The sequence below is a fragment of the Chiroxiphia lanceolata genome, chromosome 1, assembly GCF_009829145.1.
Source record: "Chiroxiphia lanceolata isolate bChiLan1 chromosome 1, bChiLan1.pri, whole genome shotgun sequence".
Lineage (NCBI taxonomy): Eukaryota > Metazoa > Chordata > Aves > Passeriformes > Pipridae > Chiroxiphia > Chiroxiphia lanceolata.
The window spans coordinates 148,115,937-148,140,484 of record NC_045637.1 but is presented as its reverse complement, the minus strand read 5'-3'; the positions used below and the strand labels follow the sequence as shown (position 1 = coordinate 148,140,484).

The 24,548-nt window shown below is 39.5% G+C and overlaps 1 protein-coding gene and 1 long non-coding RNA gene across 2 annotated transcripts in view; both read right to left on the bottom strand.

The window, feature by feature from the left end:
* Positions 1-4,665: 4,665 nt before the first annotated feature.
* On the bottom strand, positions 4,666-8,510 carry LOC116794383. The gene is made up of 3 exons (XR_004359790.1): positions 8,442-8,510; positions 8,240-8,345; positions 4,666-4,778 (listed from the first exon to the last, which is right to left on the bottom strand). It is a non-coding gene; the product is annotated as an uncharacterized LOC116794383 (long non-coding RNA).
* A 1,513-nt stretch (positions 8,511-10,023) lies between these two features.
* Positions 10,024-24,548, bottom strand: part of PAXIP1 (PAX interacting protein 1) — a 34,917-nt gene continuing 20,392 nt past the window's right edge. Inside the window, exons 9-21 of the mRNA XM_032706604.1 lie at positions 23,670-23,765; positions 23,204-23,341; positions 21,752-21,873; positions 21,039-21,223; positions 20,863-20,906; positions 18,340-18,407; positions 17,846-17,948; positions 15,514-15,682; positions 13,945-14,045; positions 12,558-12,692; positions 12,399-12,474; positions 11,223-11,283; positions 10,024-10,787 (exon numbers count right to left, since the gene is read on the bottom strand). Of these exons, the coding sequence (XP_032562495.1) occupies positions 10,772-10,787; positions 11,223-11,283; positions 12,399-12,474; positions 12,558-12,692; positions 13,945-14,045; positions 15,514-15,682; positions 17,846-17,948; positions 18,340-18,407; positions 20,863-20,906; positions 21,039-21,223; positions 21,752-21,873; positions 23,204-23,341; positions 23,670-23,765 (1,314 nt within the window). The 3' untranslated portion in view covers positions 10,024-10,771. The remainder of the gene's footprint in view (positions 10,788-11,222; positions 11,284-12,398; positions 12,475-12,557; positions 12,693-13,944; positions 14,046-15,513; positions 15,683-17,845; positions 17,949-18,339; positions 18,408-20,862; positions 20,907-21,038; positions 21,224-21,751; positions 21,874-23,203; positions 23,342-23,669; positions 23,766-24,548) is intronic.

Below are 24,548 nucleotides of genomic sequence, written 5' to 3'. Positions count from 1 at the left end.
AGTAGTAAACATGATTTGATTAGGCATTTTATACCCAGGATACAACAGGATTTTTTTTTTTAAGAACTCAATTACCATCATGATCCTGTGTTTTCTGTGTTATGACCAGCAGGCTGAGGGAGGTGATTCTCTCCCTCTGTTCTGTCCTTGTGAGGCCTCACCTGCATCCAGCTCTAGGACCCTCAGAACAAGAAGTACCTGGACCTGTTAGGGCTCTCCTGTGAAGAGGTGAAGAAACATTTTATGCTGAGGCTGGTGAGACACTGGAACAGGTTGTCCAGACAAGTCGTAGATCCTCCACTACTGGAAATATTTAAGGCCAGGTTGGATGGGGTTTGGGTAACCTGTTTTGATGAAAGATGTACCTGCCCACGGCAGGAGGGTTGGACTATATGGTCTTTAAGGGCTTTTTCAGCCCAAATCATTCTATGATTCTAAGAATAACACAAACTCCTTGGTTCTCTAATTCTTATTTAAAAACCTGTTTCTATAACTGTGGCTGATGAGAAGAGCTTGAAAATATTCTTAAATCTTAAGGCCCACGAAATGAAATGGTAAAAACATGTTTTAAATGTCATAAATCCCAAATCAGCATCTGAATCCTAAGCTCTCTAGGGTTGCAATAGCAAGTGCTGGTGTTCACATGACTCAAGTAAACCATGTAATTTCAGATGGTCCTTGCACAAACAATCCCACCTGCCCAATGCTGCCAGACCAGCAGAGAAGACTAAGGTTCAGAGGAACTTTGCAGTGACTTTGTCCATCACTAAAGTCATGGGTTTGTGCTCAAGAGCTGTATAGCAGATGAACTCAAACATGAGAGACAAGGATGTGTCTTTGGGAGACTCAGCATACAAATGTTTCAACAGTTAAATATGCAGCATTAGATAAATGTTTAATGCTCATTAGCATTAAATTAATATATTCTTATGGGGGGGACATTTGTGTCCAGCAAACATCATACATTTAGAATTGTTGTGATAGTGAATACATAAACAGTAAACCTGTTACAAGCCTGTCTGTAAAGGGCTTGCTTCTCACTAGCTTTCCATTTACTCCAAATGTGAAGCAGGAGGTGAACATCAAGAGCACAGGCTAAGCAGAGCCTAAGAAGATCAACAAACAAAACAAATCAGCATCAGCAGATTCATTACAGCCATGCCAGAACACCTCCACGACATAATTTGGTCCCTCCAAGCACTTTTTTTCTGTGCTGTCCTAAAGAAAAACCCTCTTGTGCTCAGTGCTGCCTTTAACAGAGTGTTTGGCCATAAAGAACACCAAGCCAAATCCAACAAGCACAGCTGGGAGGAGAAGTGGGGTGTAGGTGACACATGGATCACAGATGTGCTGTGATTCCCATAGTTCCAGAAGGGAGCATCCTCACCCCTGCCACGACCACAAAGCACAAATGATCTTGTGTTCCTTGTCAGAAGCCACAGGACCCTGGGGCAGATGTTATTAGTCTTCTTTAATGCTGCTGAGTTATTAGTGTGAGTTTTCATCCTTGCTGAAACTAGGATTCACTGTGAACTGCCAGAGCACAGAATGGCAAGAGAAGTCAGCAATGAAACAGAGGTGTGGCTGTGCACATCTGCAGCCACAAAACACAGTTTGGGAGAAAACAGCCATGATGGGCAAAAACTAATCAGTAGTGAGTTGAGTTAATGAAGGAGAGTGGGAGCAAGTGGCTGTGGCTCCTTCCCTGTTGCTCATTGTCAGGCTGTCCCTCTGGTACCTGAGTAACCCCAGTTCCAGGGCTTTTGGTGTAGGTCTAAGTTTGGGGAAAATCACAAGAGGTCAGTACAGCTACTCCCATGCTTCATGTTAAACGTGTCTTCACTCCCCAGGGACTGAACTTACCTGGACTTTCTTCACTGGATTCATGAGGTAAAGGGCAAAACCTAGGGAGGGCAACTCAGTCTTCAATAAACATATTAAATTATCTGTATATGGTGCAAAAGGGCTTGCTGCTTTCCTGAAAATCCAGGGAGCCACACTCACCACAGCAAAGCAAACCAGACTTTCTGCAGAAAGAAGTAAAGCAGCACTGAGTGCAACAGCTCCTTCAACCTCCTTTGTCATTTCCAAATTTGACGAGCAGAGAAGCCCAGTAATCATGTTTTTCCCACTATGCAATATAACCCAGTGCCAGCTGGTGTTTGGTATGGGTGTTTCTCAAAGGGGAAGGAATGGATTTAAATCTTCATAGGTAGAAAAAGAGTTCAGTTTCTGCCTTTATATTTCCCACACTGAGCTTAAGAATTTTATAGGATGGTGCTACCAAAGCTGTCACTTTCCTGACAGTCCTTTGAAGGACACACCTTTCCTTACAACTCTTTTTTCTTAGTTCTTAGAGGCTGCTTAGGACAGAAACTTCACCTGTGCTCAGCAAGGGATCCATGGCTGTTTTGCAGCTTGTATGTGGAGGGAGGGTGATGAATTTCTGGAGAACTATGTAACTGAAGGTTAAACAACTCATAACACCAGTTACATCATCTAAATAAATGACTGAACCCTTAAGTGCTGCATGACCTGCTCGTGATGTTGCCAGAGGTGCTACAAGGAGGAGGTGGTAAGCGAGCACTTATGCCTAGTGTGGTGCTTGAGGAAATAACTAACTTGAAAAGTTAGTTATTTGTTCAGAGTTTGGATAAACTGCAGTGTTCCAGCAGTTACAAGGCACTGCTGCTGCAAAACTGGAAACGAGAATTCCCATTTCAGTTTCCCCACACTGAGAACGTTTGATTATAGTGGTATAAAATGATTTGTTTCTGCTTTGTTTTCTCAATTGGTAATTGAGAAAACAATATTAATTATTTTATTATTTGATACTTTAATAATTCATTTTGCCCTCCTAGTCAAAAAGCCCCAAACTGGTTTCAATAAAATCGAGTTTCTTGCAATATACTTCAATTTAAATGGAATAATTTACTAATTTGTCAGCTTCCAGAGGCTCCCAGCCTTACAAAATCACACATACACACACACACACTATTTTTGGGCAGAGTACATTTTCTTTCATTTCTCAGAGGTACCAGCATAAAATTTCCATTCTTGCTTTCTATTATCCCTGCAACTCTTTCAAAGTAAGTAGGGTAGGACTATGCCTCCACTGGCTGCTCAGCTGTTCCAGCTGCAGGCTGAGGACCAGTGGCTCTGTTCCTGGGAGCCACCTCAGCACATCCCATCACATCTCTTGCATTCCCTTGCCCTTTGCTGACCTGGCTATTGATCTCAACATTTCGTTTAGCCCTTATACCTTTCTGGGTTCTTACAAAGTCCCTGGGTCTCACATCCGTGTGAGAATGGGTTTTATAATGGCTCTGTAAATAGTTTATCATTTGAAATGATCTGCAGAGAAAGGCAGAGCAGCTCCAGCCCCTGGACAGGTTTTGTTCTCTCACCAGCATATTGCTCATGAGCAACTGATGATCCCAGGGGTTCCCACAGCCCAGCTCGTTGACTTGGGGAGCAAATATGTTGGGAGAGGTGATAAAAGAGAGGAGTTTTCAATCACAAAAGCCTTCCTCCAGGTGCAGGTGACATTCAGAGCTTGGCCACTTTGATAATCTCTTCCAGGAAGATATTGCCTCTCCTTGTAAAGCTTTTCCTAGATTTCTGTGTCATGACAGCAGTAACAATGCTTCCAAGGGTTTGTTCATATTGGCATTGCACCACAAATGTAAATAAATGGATCTCTGACAGAGTTTGCATTTGATTAGTTTGAATTTCACATATTTTGGTACCTTACAGCAAAGTGAATCAGAGCAGTTTACAGATATTCTTTTCTTCTACCTGCCTTCTGCCCTCAAGATGAAGAGAGATACTTCTGTAATAACTGGACTTTATTATATTATCTGTTGCACGGAAGTAGAAATGCAATTCACAATAAAAAACTTCTTGGGATGGTAAGAGAGGAAATGAAGCCATATCAGTCACTGCTGACAGAGAGGGGAAAGGCTCCACAAAACCAACTTGTTGAGATGTTCATTGCAAAGACAGTCTGGAGAAGCTGCCTGGTGACCAAATGCTCTATTTCTGCTCCAGAGCCGTGCCATGACCACATGTTCACGTGAGGAATGGAAAACTGAAGTGCACAGACAGAAATGAGAGGGTTTAGAGACAGACTGGAGGCCAAGGACACAAAATACATTGCTTTTAATGCCCTCAGTAGCATTTTTAATATCCTGGCTAGTTTTTACATCGTGCTGGGTCATAAAGACAGTGGCACTGGGGAGGCCAGGTAAAGCAGGATACAGCCCAACAGCAGCTAGAGAGTCTGGAAAGTTAAATTCATGGCTGTTGCAGCCTTTTCTGGGCAGAGAGGGAAAAGAAGGAGCCAGGGGTGAAAGCAGCATGGAATGAGAGGGGAAGGAGCACTGGACTGACCAACACACTCACTGTTGGTATTGCCAGGGAGATGGGAGTCTCGCTCTCACTCAGTCAGATGGGTTTGTTGTGTTTGCAACTCTGCTGGAGAGGTGATTTAAACTGCCTTGAACCACAGCTCCTCTGAGTTCTCCCCTTAGGGGATGTGAACTCACTGTCAAGCCCCTCAGCTAAAGGATGCTTGAAGAGGAGGAAGATTTCTGTGTTTTGATTCCTCCCTTTTCCTCCCAGTGCATTTCATTCACATCTGCAGAGTCCCTCCACCACAAAACTGCACTTGTCTGTAGGATCTCTGTAGCCACAGCAACATTCAGGTTTGGGTACTGGGTGAGTTACCACTGTAGGGCTCTGTGGATGCACTTCCCCAGGTGAGCAGCAGAATGTCACTGCAGACAAAAGGAAGTCACATCTGGTTTACATCACATCTGTCAGTGTTTCTGACTTTTCAACTCCTTCTGACTCATCTGCAATTCAGATTTCTCCAAGCTGGCCTGGGGGCTCCAGTCTGCCCCTCTCCATGCTAGGATAGAAGCCACAATTGTCATGTGAAAAATCACACTCTTCTCCCACCTACTCCTTTGAAAATACTTAATTGTTTTAACAGAACATAGACAATTCTAAGCAATTCTTCCTCTGGGAAGGCTGGCTGACTTCATCTGAGTTATCACTGAGCTCCTCTTCCTTCCTCTGCCCCAGCCTGGCCTCTGCAAGGCTGGTGGCCTTCACCTCTTTTGGGCCTCAGGGTAAATCCAGCCTTCCCAAATGTAGCTCAAGTGACAAAGACATTTCTCTGTCTTCTCTCACAAAGTCTCTTTGTACTGCAGGAAAGGACTGTATCACATAGTTATTGTCAATAAAAGTCTGAGATTTTATTAAATTTAAATGTCAAATCCCAAAAGCCATGAAAATGGTGAGGATGTATCACTGCTTATTAATGTATTTTCAGTATCTGGAAGGACAAACCTCCTGTCACCACAAACTACTGTGCAATTGTCCCCAACACCTCAAGTTAAATGAAATTGAGTGAGGATCAGTCCTATAAAGCCACAGAGAGGAGGGAGGGAAACTTCTGTTTCATCTCTTTGATGTAGCTGCTTAATTTAGAAGTCTATAGTTGACATAATAATAAAATTTGGACTCTTGAGCTTAAAATAAATTATTTTGTTTTTCTTTTTGGTGTAGCCTGCTACAAGGAAACACTCTAGGCAGACCCATTCAAAGCTGTGTCTTGTCCGGGGTGATCCCTGCTACTGATGGTTCCTCTCTGACAGACACAGCCTGGTCTCCTGACAAAACACTGCTTTAGGATCAGAGGAATGTACTCTATTGGTAAAGGTGAGAGTATTTTCCCAAGCATTACTCACTGTTCACACTTGTCTGCAGGTTAAAATTCCCTTAGCAGAGCTCTGAGCATCTCCTGAGGGCTCAGTCCTCTGGGGAAAGCTCCTGTATCCCACTGAGGAAGCTTCTCAAGCGTGCCTTTCCCTCGGGAGGAGTTTATTGTTTTTCAAAGAGACACCGGATCACTTTTTTAAGGAAATGGCAGCACATTCCTAACCCACTCCATGCTTAGCAGCTGGTACAGGGATCCTACTCTCTCTTCCAAAAAGCTTGGAAGTTCAGGCAGCAAGTTCAGGATGGTGACAACATCCACATCAGAATGGAACGGGCTGGGCAGGCACTGCTGGTCCATCTGCAGCACCAGCCAGGCTCAGGCATTTAGGAACCCTAACAGCTAGAAAGCCCTTTTTTCTTAAACACTACCAGACATTCTGAAGACTAAGAAACAAACAAGAAGGAGGCAGAATGCAGCCTGCAGAATGAATTTTAGCAAATGAAATTATTGGGACATAAGCCTGTCTGGATTTCACAGCCCTGCAGGTAAAGTGAAGCATCTGCAACTTCCTTATTAACACTTTTGTATGCATTAATGCTTTTCCATAGAAATTCTAGGAAAGTTTGCCCCTGTTAAACCCTGGAGTCACTTGTAAAGGTTTTTTCTGAGGGGTCAACCTGTCTCTTCCCTTGTGTTATTCGTGTGAGTTCTCTTTCTTCTGCTGCTGTTCCATGGTTCTGCTCCTTTGGTATCTCTTCACTCCTGCTATGAGCAACACAAGGCAGGCAGAGGGAAAGAGAAGGGAAGTGGGGCTCCCTTGGCTGCTAAAATGTGAATTTTGAATTTAGCTAGCCTGGGTTTTACTCTCTGCTTCACCACTCCCAGTATAAATTTCTCTCAATCTTAATTTCCATCCATTAATAGGGTAATTCTTACCTAACATACTTCAGTCTATGTAACCCCCCTAAAGCCTCAGGATATTTAAACATAAAACATATAAAAATTAACAGAGCTGTCTCCTCATCTACCCCTTTTGCTTTGAGGTAAGACAAACTAACTAAAATGCACTTACAGTAAGTTTCATGGTATTTTAACAGTAGAGCTGCCTAAAGATTAAAGCTGCACAACCTTCCTAAACACAATCATTCAGGTGTTTATTGCTCCACTCAAGCGCTTTCACACACCTTGAACTGTAGTTGATTTTTTTATATATAGCTCAGTCCAAGAACAAACTAGCAAGAGGTGTGAAAGGCAGAACAAAAGGCTTCTGTACGTACATCAGCAGTACAAAGGAAAGGAAAAGAGAGAAAAAGCAAAGAAAAGAAAGAAAAAGGAAAGGAAAGAGAAAAAAAAGGAACAGAAAAAGCAAGTCTGCTGCTCAGTGTGGCACGGGACCTATCGATTAAAGACACAAAAAAGGCCATGGCAACCAGGACCTATTTTTTCTTTTAACAGTTTTGGGCTTCCCCACACAGTAAGAAAAGGACTTACTGGAGCACGTCCAGCAGAAGACCATCAGTATGATCAGGGGCTGTAAGTACACAGTGCCCAAGGAGGGGCTGAGCTGACTGTGCTCAGCCTTAAGAACAGAAGGACTTCCAATGGTTTGTGACTACCTACTGTGAGGGGGGAAAGAAGGTAAGAGCCAGACTCTGCTTGAGGGCACACGAGGATGAAATGAGCACCCACAGCCACTTGAGGAACAATGGATTGTCTGGTTAAATATCAGGATGGTTTATTTATTTCCTTGAGGGTAGTAAAAAACAGAAACAAGATGCACACAGAGGTTGTGGTATTTTCATCCTTCAAGATACTGAAAACTTGACCTCCAGAGATCTGTTCCAGCTGTACTTCTACAGTTCTGTTCTACAGTTCTACTTGGTGACTCATGGCAAAGAAAGCTGCAGAGTGACAAGTGGAAACCATACCTCCCTGACTTCCAGCAGATCCCTAACTGATGGAAAGTCTTTGCTGTTACAGACATGTTCTATATTTACCTTTAAATACCTGCTTTATCAGGGCAGATTTTCTACAAAGAACACAAGCCTGTATTATGGACCTTATGTTTCTGCAAGTAACAAACCAACATTTTTCCTGAGTAGAGAGGACAGGATCAAATTAGACACTTCAGTATTACAGTCTTCCACTAGGGGAAAAGCATGTTCCCAACAGCTTCCTAGTACCAGAATACTTCATCAAACCCTTTCTCTATCCCTAGTCACACGCACAGTAACATCTGTGCAAGCCAGTTGGCTCTGGACAGCTCCTGTGGTTCTTGAAAGACTATTTCTTGGCAGGTTCTGTTTTTCACTCTAATTGAAAGGTTAATAAAATCAGTCATACTTGTATGTTGGCTAAATAAACACACTGTCTCCACTGATGATGAAACAGATGCATTACCACCCATGTCTCCCACGGGGTTCATTTGTTCCATGATCGCATTTGGTTTCCTTCAAGCTTCTCTGTGCAGTACCTGACAGCATTTTGGATGGTTTTCATAAGGAAATTTACCTCTCAGATGCTACTGCATTCACATGTCTCACTCTAGTAGCCTTTGGCAAAGGTATTACATGCCCTCAACATTTCTTCACTGTGGAAAACGCGGAAGAAGCTAATCCTAAAAAAAAAGCTTGAAACTCTTAGTGAGGGTAAATGCAACTATGGAGTCAAGCAGTTTATGCTGCTGAGGCTGAAAATGCCAATGCATCCAAACCTGGCTTCTCTCTGCCTCTCCCTCTTGCACCAATCTGTTTTTCCAGGTCTCGTTGGTTTCTACAACCAGTCCTGCAATTTCATGTGCCTCGAGTTTGATTTCATGGACAGCTGAACTCCTGACACGTCTGTGTCTCTTTGAAACGAGCATTTACACTTGACAGGGCGACACATGGCTGGTAAGGCAGGCAGGAAGACATGCTGAATGCACAACAGGTAGAAAGTAACATATTCAAGTTAAGTTTTGTGTAGCACAACATTTCCAAACATTCCAAAGCTGCAACAGCTGATATTTGTTTGAAAGGAAACGGCAACCCCAAATCTTTCTGCAACCTGGTAATTGGTACAATAAAGAAAATCTCAAGCCATATGAAGATGAACAGAGATTTAGACAATTTCAATATTTTACTCTGAAGTGGTAAAAAAAAAAAAAAGGTGTACTTATTTCTCCATTAAAAAACAGTATTTAGGCAATGCATCACTGAAGTTCTTTAGGGTGGGATTCATCTTACTTATTTTCTGTGTTCTGAAAGATGTAGGTAACTAAACTAGTCTGCTGAACTGTTACGAGATGTGGTGTCTGCAGGGCTCTTTAAGTTAGGTTTGAGAGATGTTCTCTCCCTCCACTGACAGTAAAGGGAAACCAGACTTGCCAGGTCTGCATATCCCAGCAATTTAAGTCATTTGCACAAAAACTCATCAACCAGCAATTAAATCCCACTGCAGTTGCTCCTTCTTTTTTTACTATTTTTAAAAGTTAAAGCATAAAATCATATCATGGACTTCCAACCTCAGGCCCCCACGTTACAGACTTTCCCTTAATCTGTCTTGTAATGAAGAGGAAACTGAGGAAATGAAGAGCAAATGGAGAGCTGAATGTCACACTAAGAAAAAGCACAAAACACATAACAAGTAAAAGGGTATTTGTGAAAATGTACCATTTTCTCCCACATGTTTTTAACCTTCAGTTCACCCAAAACCATCTTGAGCCAAAGCACAACAATCTCAGTTATCACGTTTTGTCACCTGACCAAATGTCTCACTGGTAGAAATTTTACCATTCTTGTGATCCTCACACAGCCCCTTACTGCTTACAACAGAGAAGCCAAATACAGGAGTAGCTCAGGATATGGAAACAGCTGAGGAACCAGCCCCAGCAATAACAGGCAACAGGCACAGTACTGACCTCTGTGGGACTTCATTATCTTGACAGTTACCACACCATGTTCTTACAGCAGGAACTTGTCACTCACTTAAGCTCTTCCTTGAACTGAGGCACTGGGAGAAAGGCAAGAGAATCAGTGGTCCAGCACCAGCTGGATTTACACTTCAAGCCATGGCACAAAAGAGAGATTTGAAACGAGCAATTTCCATGACGAGGCAGAGCAGACACTCAGTTGTCCGTAGGGCATCAGGGCTGAATGCCTTGCTGATCAGAGAATAAATGCTTTTGGGATCACTTTTTTATCTACTGGAGTCTAAACTGATAAAAATGGTCAAATCAGATTATTAGAACTGTTGTGCGTTTTAGAAAACACAACTGAATATAGATTCAGGAGACTTTTTTTTTTAATATTTATTTAGTAAAACTCACTATACAAACAAAAAGTTATCACAACAGTGTAATAGGCAGGGTTGCAGTTTCTCCTTCCTTCAAGCTGCTTCTTTGCCTCAGTAAAAACACATATATACATTTACAACTATTTCCCTTTAAAGCACTGGGATTCATATATTAAAACATATCTGGTAAAATAAGCTTAAAATAATTTCACATTGCTTGGAAAAAGATTTGAGTAATTTACTCTTACCAGAGTGCCATTGCTGCACAGTATTCAAAAAAATGAACAACCACTAAAATATAGAGTAAAACATTTAAAAGTACATTTATTTCAAATGTGGGCAAAATATCAATATAAAAGAAAATAGAGTATAAGAAATAAAAATAAAGTACAAAACATTTTCATCTTCAACATCCATAACTTAATAGATAGCAAGCCCTTCATTTTTACATCCAAATTACACTTTTGGCTGAAGTACCATAATTTATTTTAAAATGCTTAAAAACGGGCTAATCATGATACCTAAAATGGGCTCTTTTAAAATGGTAGTATAATACAAAACATAGTAAATTATGTTTCAGCATAATAAAATTACACATCCTAAAAAAGATGCAGTTTATTTTTGCTTTCCTGCTTTAAACCGCTCATCATCCCTAGGAAAAAACAGCTGGAAAACAGCATCCACAGGAAGTTCTAGTTGCTTTGTACAATGGCTGAACAGCTAGATATAAGGCTCCAAGGATTCCAAAGCAGTAAGGCATTTTACTATCCATCAAGTAAATTTATATGTATGCTTGTTAAGAAAGAACAACTGTAAGAAATGACTGCAAAATACAACTTTCATAATGACACAGAAGCCTTACTGGTCCCCCCACTGCATTTATCAAACAGGGTCTATAATTTTCTTCAGTAAAAAATTATTTTCCTCATCTGAAGTAACTCCTGACAAGTATTTTCCCTAGTGACAAGTTTTTTTCCCTGTTGCCCAATATTTTACCCCTATTCCTTTATGACAACCCTGCCTCCCACCTCCCCTGAAGTTAATTCCTATCAAAAAGTAATTCCATTCTGAATTTAAACTAGGGGTTTGGGTGTTAAACTACTCTCCTATCAAGAAACATTATATATCCTAAAAAATTATAATTAACTTGTTCCTCATTTAAAAAACTTTTGGTAAACCACTCTTCCCTAAGCAGCAGAAAGTCTTCACACAAAAAGGATATGATTCATAATCCAGTGTTTGAGTAAGTACTCCAGTCAGGACAAACTCAGCATTGTGGACATCTGGAAATATCAAAAACATAAGTTTACACCCTACACAGACATTCTGCCTCCTTCTACAGGTGTGTCAGGAGGGGCCACTCTGGACCTTTCTGCCCTTCATACAAAGACATAAGGGGTATTGTCCCACCACTACCAGAACCCCACTACGAGCCATCACATTTTTGACTTGGATACAGTTAATTTTCTTCTTCTGCAGCTGCTACAGTTCTGTGTTTTGAATTTAGGATGAGAATAATGTTGATAACACATCGATGTTTTAGCTGTTGCTGAGCAGTTCTTACCCTAAGTCAAGGTCTTTTCAGTTCCCCGTGCTCTGCCAGGGAGCAGGTGCACAAGGAGAGGGGAAGGAGCATGGCCAGGACAGCTGAGCCCAGCTGAGCCCAGCTGGCCAGAGGGATGTTCCACACCCCAGAACGCCATGCCCAGGATATGTACACTGGGAGGAGTTGCCTGGGAGCCACTGATCACTGCTCAGGGATGGGATGGGGATCAGCCAGTGGGTGGTGAACAGTTGTGGAATTGTGTTGTGCATCACTTTTGTCTCTAGGGGTTTATTCCTCTTTCTCCTTTTCATTAGTATTGTCATTAGTATCAGTATTAATTTATAATCAATACTATTAATTAGTATTAATAGTAATGATGATGATGATGACGAATGTTGGTATTGTCATTAGTATTAGCAGCATATTATCTTAGCTTATTTCAATTATTAAACTCTTCTATCTTAACCCATGATGTTTACTTTTTTTTTTTTCAGTTCTCTTTCTCTCTAGTGTTGGGGGGGAGGGAGCCAGGGTACGTTACTTAGTTGCCTTCTGGGCTTAAAGCACAGAACAGGTAATTCTGCCTCATGTAGGACTGAAGTCCCAGGTTCAATCCTACTCTTCCAGAGATTCACAGTGACCTGCCTATAACAATAACTCCATTAAAAATACCTAACAAACAGCTGGCTCGGATTTCTCCATGGGAGAAATGTAGGATAGTCCACAGATTCCTCTATTATTATCTGAAAGCTTCAAGAATCTCCATACTTGTATAATAATAATTCTAAAAAAAGGAAAAAAACCCAAAATAACAGGTATGCTATTGGAATTACAATGAAAGCTTACACATACCTATGCCCCTTGCGAAATATTCTCGACATAAATGTAGGTCATTTTCACAGGAAATCAAGATTATCTCCGGCAAACTCTAAACAAAAGAAACTAATGGTAAGATCAGAGTAACAAGGGAAGGTATTCCCAGTAAATTTTAGAAAGCAACACTCAACACACCTTATTCTGCTTATGTTCCATGAGTTTCCGAAAAGAAGGCTGTTTAGATAATACTTTTCCTCCTGCACACTCCACAATAGCTTTCATGGTGGAAAGACTGGGACAAATTCCAGGTGTAATGTAAAAATATTTTCCCTAAAAAGAGGAAAAGAAGAACAAGGAAAAACATTATTTTGTTAACTGATTTGTGCAACACATGAAGTTTATTGTCATGTGACTCCTCTCTTACACAACCACGGGGCAGGCTTTGTAAGCTGGGGTTGGCTGTGGAGGCTTATGGACACAGATTCATCAGCTGGTGAGTTGTCCTTAATTGCCTCTGATGTTTTCCCCTGAAGGGGTAAACCCACAATTTTGATAAATTTGAAAAGTAAAGGTGTGCCCATTTCAATAACTGTAAAATAACAACCAGGAAACCTTCAAATGACCACTATGGTTCCAAAAAAAACCCCCAAAACCAAAACTAACTGCAAGTGGTAAGACACGTTAAGAACAACAATGCTCCTTTGTTCTTCAAGCACAGGGACATCTCAAGTGTTACAAAAGAACTTTTACCTTTCAACTAACAGCCAATTTATTACTTCCTGACAAAAATTATCCTACTACTTTGCTCAGACTGCTACAGGTGATCAGATCATAAAGTAGATTATCTCTGCTTACCAGCTAGGAATAAAAAAAACAGAAAAAACCCTTGCTATTTACACTGCAAAATTGAGCAAAACATAGCATTCAAACTTAATAAAAGATGTAGATTCTTACTCATTACAGGTTGAAAAAATACCTGTAAAAATTTTTAGGTGGTTTGCCTCAATAAACAGTCTGGAGATCTGAGCTGCTAGAGATTCTTCAGCCAAACTGAATTTCAGATATCTCTCTGCACTGCAACGTAATTTTAACCAGGGGCATGAAAACATCTTGCACCATCCCAGCAAACAGCCTGGTGGAAAGTGGTGTCTCCAAGAAGAATCAGACCAGAACTCCCTGAGACTGAAGTGCAAACTCACTCTCAGATTCCCATTTTCATGGGCAAGTGTTATAACTACCAGGTTGGTGTAAAAAAGAAAAGAGAAAAGAAAGAAGGTTCCTTCCATAGGTGGCTTTTCACAAGTAATAGAGCAACGTTATAAATTTTGTAAGGGAACAAATACTGTTAATAAGTTGAGCATGTTTTGTTCACATCACCAGGATCCAGTTACTCCACTTATATCCACCCCAATGATGCTTAGGCAGGAAATAGGCATAAAGTCAAAAATAAAATTTACAACAAATTCTTCCTGTTATACGCCAGTCTGTTTTACTGCCTTCAGATATGAAACCTGTGGTCCCAATGCTGAAACAACCAGGCTGAAAAACTCCAAGTATTTAAATGTCACGTTAAACTGCATACCTTGAACAGTGGAGCTACTTGTGCTCTCTTTAGAGACTCCTCTAAACTAAAGCAGAAAAGCACCTCAGCTTCGGCATCTCTGAGCACAAAGTTCTGCTCATCTGAAAAAGAAAGACTGAGGATGTAACACACAAAGCACAAACATTCATGTGACCCAGATGTGACCCATGGGGGTCAGGGTGGCTCTGAATGGAAAACATCCTATAATTTTAACATGATTGCAACACCCCCTCTTATTATGCACTTTACAACAATGACCCCCAGTTACCTGCAGAACTAAACTGTTTTACACTTGCATACCTAACAACAACCACTGTCCTATCAAGTCTCTTTTTCTAACTTTGGAGGAACATGCAGCTTTTATTTGTTGAGTCTTTGCAAACAAAAGAGCAGAATAATTAAGTTCAAATTACTGTGACAACCTATGAGCACCCAGAAATTTTCCCATTTCTTTCACTTGTCCTGTTATTCAGCCAATTTTTTCATTTTTTATTAGGGATAGCATTTCAGTCTTTATCTTTCCACAAAAATCTATGTCAAACACATTTTTAAATCCAATTCAACTTAAAATCCCTAAGCTCAAAGAATAAAGAAAAAATGTATTTTTATATGGAGAACAAATTGGTCTTTCCAAGGGCAATTCTGATGACCCACAAGAGATGGTGTTAATCCTCTTCCAAAAGACAAAGGAAACTAGCAGGACAATTTTTGTAAACAATTGCCACATTTTCCATCATTGTAGCAGGTACAAAACTGGAGGCAGCCCATGAGCTACAAATCAACTCAATTTCAATAGACAAGTAAAGTACTTCAAGTACTAGATCAAAACAGTCATCCTAAATTTCCTGATTTTCTTCATCTTCTAAAATAGCTTTCAAATGAATTGATTTCTCAGTTCACTGATGCTGAGGTAAGCGAATTGCCTTCTTGAGATTTATGAAAATGTTTGCTGGTTTTATTAGCTAATTATCTATAGATTTAAGTCTTTATGATGGTTAGGCAGTGATGTTATATAATTTCTTCTTACAAACAAATTATATACAAAGCACAAAACAGTCATAAACCAAATGATCAGCTTTTAAGAAAGCTAAATAATGCAACTACAGGTAAAAATCTACAAACTGGCTACATAAGAACGAAATACAAGGTTTAACAACATCCAATATTTAATCATCCTAAAGAAAACCTTTTAAGTATGTTTTCTTTCATTTAAGGTAAAGAAACTGTATCAAATCAAATGAAAACTAAATGAAACAAAATGTTCTGTTGAAAGACAACTTGTTTTAAAAAAAAAAATCAAGCCACAGCTTTACCCAACCATACTAACATAACCTCATAACTCAAGTGGAATACAAACTAGCTGCTGATATAATTATTTAAAAATGTTGCACAACATTCTTCAAGAGGTGTGAACAATGACAGACCTGCTGTAGAATCAAAATCTCCGCTTTCAAAAACTGAACTCTTTAGAAAACCAGTAAGAAATACTGAAGTCGAAACAGCAAAGTATATTTAAATACGTCAATGAACCCTAAGTTTACTATAAGAATTGATACTAATTTAACTTACCAACAAATTTCTGGCATTTGAAACACTCTTCTAACCACTCTGGAGTTACTATGTGCTTGACTACAGAAATTGCTGTCAAGAACTTGACAGTTCGGGTCACTTTACTGGCAATTAGATGGGTACATTTCTGGGCAGAGTCTGCTACTTCACCTCCAAGGATATACAGTTTCTGAAAGTTGTACCAAACACAAATTAAAAGGAAAGAGTTGTTAAATAACTTGAGGAAAAACGTAAATAAAAAATCATAACATCACCATCAAATAAAACTAAGCTCCTAATGAAACAGTGAATATAGATTTCTGTATTAGTCATCGCTTTACTAAAGTTGATTAATTCTGACAGAATTTACAGCCACTGAAAATCCAGGTATTTCCAGACACAAATATCACCTGGCAAGACTGAAAGCTATTTCCTACTTCTGCAGTTTTTTGATTTTGGGTTGTGCTTTTTTTAAGCAAGGAAATAACTGTAAGTTACAAATTAAAATCTTTTTTAAGTGAAACACAGTATTGAATTGAAGTAAGCAGAGTATTTAATACTCTGCAAAGCAAGAGCAAATAAGTTTGCTCTTTTCTGTGGAAGATATAATAAAGGCTGTAGCTACAGCAAACTTCATTTTGTTAGTCTTTTCTTTGAAAGCATCTCATGCAAAACACATATTCTTTAAATACACTAGTTCCCCAATGTATTTTTGACAATACTGAGCAACTATTCCTTTTTCCTTGGTTTAAACTACCAAACCCAAACTAATACATCATAGTTGCTATCTTGTCAGTTAAGACAGTCATTATCTGAAGGGATTAAAAATAAAGCAAATCAGCTGGTGAGGCACATCAGATTACCATGGGTGTTAAGAGACAGAATGCTTCCCTTTTTAAAAATTTCAAATATGAAAAAATATTTGGACAGCTTTAGTAACTATGCACCGTGGATTTCTGATTTTCTATGGCAAACGTTTTGCACAAATAAATAGAAACCCCACCAATATCCTAAAGTATAAATATTTAACATACTAGGGTGATTCTGTTACATCAGTCATTGGGAGTCCCCCAAGCAAGAAAGCCTAAGGGGTTATTGGAAGCCCTGAGAGGTCTCTGGCAGCCCTGTGTACTCTACTGCACTGATCATGATGAACAGACAGGACAGGTAGGGACAGTGCTTTAAGCTCTTCTTTACCATGCCTGCTTTGATGGTTTGCATAAAGATGACACACAAAAGTATCATTCAATGACTCAACCTCTCCACTATTTCTTTCCTTCAGGGCATGTATGAACAGTACACTTGCACCCCTATAAATGGCAAAGTCTGCTATTCCTATGTTCACCTCAAACACATCTATGAGTGCAGATCTTGCAAGATTTCCATTCTGACACGCAAGGAACCCTTTGGGCACACAGCTCAAAATACTGCCCCTCCATCTCAAGAAGATGAGAAGTATCCAACCCCAAACCCTGCAAAATCTTGATGGCATCAGCACTGCCAGGTTTAGATTCAACTTCACAAGCCTTGAGGCTGAAGTTAATTTTTGATATTTGTGAGCCATAACAGATGTTACCAAAACAGATTCTCTATATAATTAACCTGGTACCTGACCAAAAGTGAGGAGCTGACATTGGAACTTCATGGGATACACTGAAAAATATTTTCTAACCCAAAATATTTAATATCAAGCTTCAAATGCAAACACTGCAAGGGGAAAAAAACTCCAAAGTCCAACTACTTTAAAAAAAGAAAAGTTTAAGCGTAATAAAGAAAGTATTGGATATTTTTGAGCACACCAAAGTGGAGCATATTTCTAAGAAATGTAGTGGACTCAAACTAGGCCTCACTTACTTCTCATTATCTGAATATTGTATATTATTTAGAGTTAAGTTTTGGGACAGCTTTATTAGAGAACCTCAATAGGAACTTCTCTCACACCTGCCATAAGCTTTGTTATCAGCTTTCTTTGAAGCATTTGGCACTACAGATAGCAACTCCACTAGAATAAACTTGGGTCTTATCCAGCACAATCATCACTACTTTTCTCACCTAATTTTGGTAATGAAGTTTGATGATCTAAAACCAAATGTATAAAGGGCTTTCTTGCTTTATAAAGCAATCATACAGAAAGTAAAAGCAAGTAGCACATTAGTATGAAGTAGTTAACTAAAGCAGAACAAATAAAACTCATTTCACGTGAACTCATTTCACAAACTTTAACCTAGGCCCAGTCAGTATGGGGTTTTATCCACTAAATATATGCTAATCAAGTCTTAGCAAAAATTCAACATCAATAAAAAAGTTATCAAATGTTTCAACGTAGTTCACAAGAGATAAGCCTGAAAGTTACCTTAATGTACTGTTGCACTTGCATAGGTTCAAATCCTGTGAAGAGCACCATTGGTGTCAGCTCGGGGGTGAGTTTTTTAGTAGGTGGTGGCAGGTCTTCAATCCTGCAAAATACAGGAAATACAGCAGGATGTGATGTTTGGGCCCAAAGCTGTGTAATTACAATTTTGAAATCAAACAAGCACACTCTTGCAATTTTTACCAACAGAATGACCCAGATGAATGAGAATCAGGCAGGATTTTTTCTGAAATAAAAATCACCATGCTGAGAACAGGGCAAATTCTCCTGTTTCTGTTCTCTCCCACTCCTCTTACTACTTCACGCTCTAGTTATTGTTTTATTCCTGCCTGTTGAGTGGCTGGCAACATACAAAAACCACTGATAAGTTATTTCAGTGAGTAGCCCACAGGCTGGAAGCAGCTGATGGAAGCAGCTGAAACTTCCAAGAAGAAGTCAATTAAGGACTATGGGTATTGACTACTCTCTGTTCTTACCTTGCTCTTTTGGAAGACGGCTGAAGACTGGATTCATTTTGCTTTGGTTTCAAAGGCAACCTCACCCCCTGAAATCAGACCATGTGCATGTTTATATGTGAATTGAGCAGGGAAACCAACTTCTACTGTGAAAGAGGAAAGCTGTACAACCATATTTTAGACTATATTAAAGACAATTAAACAAATGAAAATGACATGAACACATGGTGCACCTGCTGCTTACACAACCTGCCCCAGAGCAAAGCTGGGTGTTGACCAAACCTATGTAACCATGTAAGTGTACACCACATAAAATATTGTGGGACTTTTTTTTTCTTTTAAATAACACAGACAAACATAAATGGAAAACCCAGTGAATTAAATGAGAAGGAGACTGAAAAGCCTGCCCATTTGTTAAATACATGAAGACTACAATGTTCTTCCTGGTGCTAAATATCACGGAGTGGTAATATTCAAAAAAATACTGTTTTAAACTCATGTTCCCTAACTACATAAACAGAAGCTGGATAGACACTCCCACCTCCCCAGTACCAGATCAGCCTCTAGAGCATGTGCCCAGGGTAAAGATGTGCAGCTTTTAGGCTCTCCTTGGCCTGAGAAACTTGAAACCACAGCTCCCAGGTGAGGAGTGTGTGACATCTATTCCTTTTGAACCTTCAAATCGACACCTGATACTTAATTAGGAATGCTAGGGGTACAGGACCAGAAAAGACAAGGCACCATTGTTCCAGCCTTACTGTGAGGATGCTCCTCTGGGAGGAACAGGCCACAGGGGTTTATTCCCTGCTCTCAGGGACAGGCATTTTTATGCCAGACAACTGCTAGTATGAGCAGCTGGAAAGAACAGTGCACACATCCACCTTTTAATAGACATTTCAACCAGGAAAATTCAAGAGGTAGGTGGCATCAACTCTGTCTGACAAGACAGCTGTCCTCACAAGAGGACCCCAAATCCCAGGACAAATAGAAATGCCTACAGTGAAGGCAGTGAAGTACCTTGTCTGGCACTTCCACATGCCCAGCATTTTCTATTTCCAAACCATATTCTTCCTGTGCGGGCACCCCGAGGGCAGCTGGACAGGATTGTCGCCAGAAGTCCCTTTCAATCTAAGTTACAAAATTCCCACTTCACATGGACAAGAAGGGTCCTCATATAGTAAATACAGAAGAGGAGTCACTAAATTAGGCATCTGACCCCTGAGGTCTCTCCATTGGCTACAAAAGACAAGACATTGACCACTACATGTGTACTAATTGTACACATGACTCCCCCCAAGGAAGGCATGTGTACAATTTTAAAATGAGCTCAACTGTAGTGTGGATGCAAAGGGTGGTGGTTAATAAACTCAAATCAGAGTTAGTTAAAAGCTATTTTAAATACTAATAGTGCATACTGATTCTCCTCAAGGATTTTTTATCTTGCAACAGTAAAATGTATTCTTCTTCAGGAAAATATGAAGAACACAAATTTTTAAAAGCACTTAGTTTTTTAAAAATTAGTTTCCTATGGGGTCACAAAACAATTCCACAGGGGTCTGTAAGAAAAATGTTTTAAACTTACGGTCAGGAATACATTAGTGGCTGTTTATAAAGCTGAAAGGTATTAAAGCATTAGTACAAATTAAGTTATAAGAGTTACTAAGCACCTCTTTTCTGAAGAGTTTACAGAGTGACTGAGATACAAGTGATCCACAACACCAGAGGTGTGGTTAAATGTTTTTGTGCAATATAAAATGTTATCTGACAGCCACCTGCTGTACAAATGAACTGAAAGTTCACCAGCCTAAACCGGGATCTATCTACATGAAGACACACTGGAAGAAGTTATCAAGTATAAATCTGAAATGGGAAAATTTACAATACAAAAGCTGAAGTAGTTTTCTACATATTCAGAACAAGCTGCAGTTTCCATCTCATCTCTTACACCCATCTCATGTTTTGCATGTTTCACAGATACCCTACGTGACAAAAATTAAATGTCTTGTACCTTTTTTAAGGTACAATTCTTCTTTGTTCATGCCCACTACTTCAGGACACTTTTTAATGCACGGTATATGCTTAAATTCTAAAATAAAGTAGTTCCACCTTTAATTTACATTATCCATCCTTTTTAAAATTTCATCAGTATTTAACAAAACTCTTATTGATTTTGGGTGTTCTGTCTTAAAAACCTTTATGTGGTCTCATTTTCACAGTGTTAGGTACTGACTCAAAGAAATTCTAAGCTCTTTCTAGAGGTCTGATGTAGCAACTGAAGAGTGAAGCACTAGCCCAAGATGTCTCAATGGCAACTTTGTTTTGTATACCCACTGCAATTTCTTAGTTCTGCAAAAGATTATTTCTCAGATTTCTCAAAATAAAATAGAGAGAACATTAGCAGAAAGTACCACCAGGAGCTTCAGTACAGGTCTGTGTAAGTCTCCCTGACATGTTGATCACACCACATACATGTGTTCACACGTTAAAAACACTAGGAAGTGAATCTTATCAAAATAGCTCTATATATACAACAATTCAACATACCATTAGAAGTTCTGGTGACACCTTTAGTGGGACTCTCCAAGCATCTGTGGAATGGAGAAGAGAACAAAAATGAAACCACTGCCAAGTTATTTGTAACAGAGGACATACGCTCCTGTTGACTGAACAGGCCCTTATAAATGCTACAGAGCACAGGATTTTGTGACTGGAACTCTCACCCAGGAGGTTGAGCACTAGGTGCTGACTGGGAGAGAGCGGATCCTGGAGGTTGAACACCGTGTACCGGCTGTGCTGGATCTGCCGCAAGGCCTCGAAGTTTCCCAGCAGGATGTCACAGAGCCACTGCGCGTTCACACACGGGATCCTCCACTCCTTGGCCTTCTCGTACTTCAACCCGTTGGGCCTTATTGTTCAGAGGTGAAGAGAAAGGATTGTATTGCAAGGAAATAGGTGACACAGCAATTTCTAATAACACACCTAAAATGCCAGTATTTCTGTTATCTGCTTTAACTGTGACAGAGTAGATAGCCTGAAAAATACTTTAGTTCTGTGTGCTAGAGCAAGTCAATTAGAGAATTTCTGCCCTAAATGGAATCAAGTTAGACCTGGATTTACATTTTCCCTCCTCTAACATTTTAAAAAAATACATATTTTACTTATAGTTGATGCAAGACCCAGCATCCCTTATGAAATACTATAAAACAGCAAAATCAGAAATTACTTTTGCCTGTCTTCAGAAGGCCAAATTTATCAGATAACGTGCTGTAATTTAGTTCAATGAACAACATCACTAAGCTTATTGCTATCAAATTGCAGAATTGATCAAAATTAAACACTCTTACAATGAGCTGTAGCCATCACCTCACACCCAGAAAAGCACTGGCTGGCACCAGGCTGCAGAGAAGGTGAGCACTGTCGATAGAGCACTTACTCTTTGCAGATGAGAACTGTATTGCTGCGACACAGGTAGCCCGTGTACTTGGCACCTGCTAGGTAGGCCATCAGCTTGAGGTCATCTCTGTCACTGTCAACAAACCCTGTCACACAGATTATCTGCAGACAGAAAGAGACAGTTATAAATACCTGAACATGGACAGGACTTACAGAACACTCCTGTGGAAAAGATTTTTCCATTACTAACATTTTTACATTACAGTGAAATACAGAGTATCATAAGTGTGGCATATAAGCATATACTGTATACAAACAGTACAATTTAAAAGTGATTTGTTTACACTTAAAAATGTCAGGCTTCTAGCACCAGTACTGACTCAGGAAGAATAATTTCCATTCTTCTGGTCATCTTTTTCTCATTTACAGAGACTGTAGTTTTATTACGAAAGAGCTCAGAGCTAATTTGTTTCTCACATGTCTCATCTCTTCATTCTGCTGCTGTTTACATTCAGGCAGAGAAATGCTTACCCTTACTTGCTCTACTATACTTTTTAAAATCTCCTGAAAGCTGTGCTTTATTCTGCCATGAAGCCAAATAAACTGTGCCAGCTGATCATAGGTGGTGAACTATAATTCCACATCTTCCATTATTTTTAATCTTGCCAGGTTTTCATTTTCGCCATTCTCTCCTTTCTTTAGGAAAAGGCGACAGTAATTTTGTTTAAATTATGTTTATTACATTACATATTACATTTACTACTAATCACTGTGTTCACATGCACATTGTTATATTCTGATTTTCCCAAATCTGTACTTCTTTTTATGTCTTTCCGAACAGGCCATCATCCTGTATGTCTGCATCAGTATGAAGAAATCCAGTGCCAAGACATATTTTGGACACCTTGTTTTATACAGGACAGTGCATTTTAGGATGCATGTGAATGAACTGAAGTTTTTCAACCCCACAAAATTCCACTTCCCCAGTCTCCTCATTGCACAGGCTACTGGAAGTGTGGCTCCCTATTCTCTGATTACCAGCACGGGCTTCCTTTTTTGATATTTGCTAAGCATTGACCCAGAAAAATAAAAACCCTCAAAAAAACGCTCTCAAAATATTGGGTTATGGTAGAGGCAGCACATACTGTTAGATGTGCTGTTAGTAAAAAGCTATGCAGCTTGGATTCCTGCCATCTTGCTATGTGTCACTCATGCAATCTTTGCCCCTCGGCGTCTGAGAGAGTAACTCACAAAGGCAGGTGTTACCCCTCACCACTCTGAGCTCAATGAGACTTGCAGAGCACTCAAACCACCTGGCAGCACAAACCACATTAACACAGTACCCAGACACTAACAGAAGCTTTTCTTCCAAGGCAAAAGAAATGTGTATTTTGCTTCGAGTGAGCACTTTCTAGCTCTGTTTTAATACTGCTCATGTAAGGAAGCAGGCAGTGAAGGAAGCATTCTTTAGAAGTGAGCTTTTCCTTCTTACATGTTGAGAGCATGGCTTTCCTCCTGGTGGAAATGCCACTGGGAAATGAAGGGCTCGATGAGGTGGGACCATCTTCTTCTTCTTCAAGATTGCGTTCAGCCAATGTGCTGTAATACATCTCTTCCTTTCCCTTAAAGCCTGTGAACGCACAAACAGCTTTTAAAACCCAAAACACACATTCATTTTACTTTACACTTTTTTTATAACTCAAAGCTTTGATTTTCATTGTTTGTTTTTCTCTACTTCTCCAGGATCCTCCTTCTCAGAGAGTCTTTTTTAGTGGAATAAGTCTGCTACGTGCACTACGAAAGTTTGCACACCAAAACCCACAAATCATAAAAAAAGCACATAAAGAAAAACTTTTAACTTTGTACTTGTAATCTAAGCATGAAGCACATAGAGAATTTTATTACTTTCCAGCAATAAAATGAAAGCATGCTCCAATACAGGCTACCAGTTTGCTTACCTGAGCATACATGTTACTGACTTGGCTTTCACAGAGAAGGTGAGTACATCTGCTTGTCAGAGTAGGGTCCACTGTCCCACCATGTGCTTGGATGATCTGGCAAGAGAGCAAACCCAGAACTTCTAATGTATAACCATTTTTAAATTACCTTAAGAAACAAAAAGTCTGAAATCAAAGTCTACTCTTTAGGACACTGCCACCATTAGCACCATTTCACTGAAGAGTTACCCCCCAAAACCAGGTTTGTTATCTAGCTTAAGAACATTCTTGGAAACAAAAAACAAAATTAAATATGCAGCTTTTCTCTGAACAAAAAGTCTATTTTTTAGAATAAATGGAGAAAAAAAAGCAAAATAAAGATATATAAACAAAAAAAAAATTCTCACTTTTTTATTTTTTTGCAGTATAACTATTAAACAATTTTTCATGAACTATTCAATTCTATCTTAGCAATAAACACAAGTGCTGTTAGAAACGTCAACAGCTTACTTGATTATGCAAAATTGTAGGGAAAATTCAACTATAAAATCCATCAGAAGTTTCTGAAGAACATCAAAGTCCTCTTATTTAGGAAAGGATACAATCAGATTTTTCTGAAAAATAGAAGTTGGCAAAAAAATAGAAACACTCTATTCTTCCATCGTATTCACTCAGGTGGATACCTCACAGGCTAAGAAATGCCAGAATTATATGCAAAAAAGAGTCTTTTTATACAATGAAGTTAAAGACAGATAGTGATTCTATATTACATTTGCTGTATTACAGCTGATTAAAAGCATAAATAACTGGGAAATAATTAAGTCTGAAACTTATTTAACTCATGTTCTGACTGAAGACTTAATTTAACCAGGCTGCACACCTAAAGCATTTTTATTACTT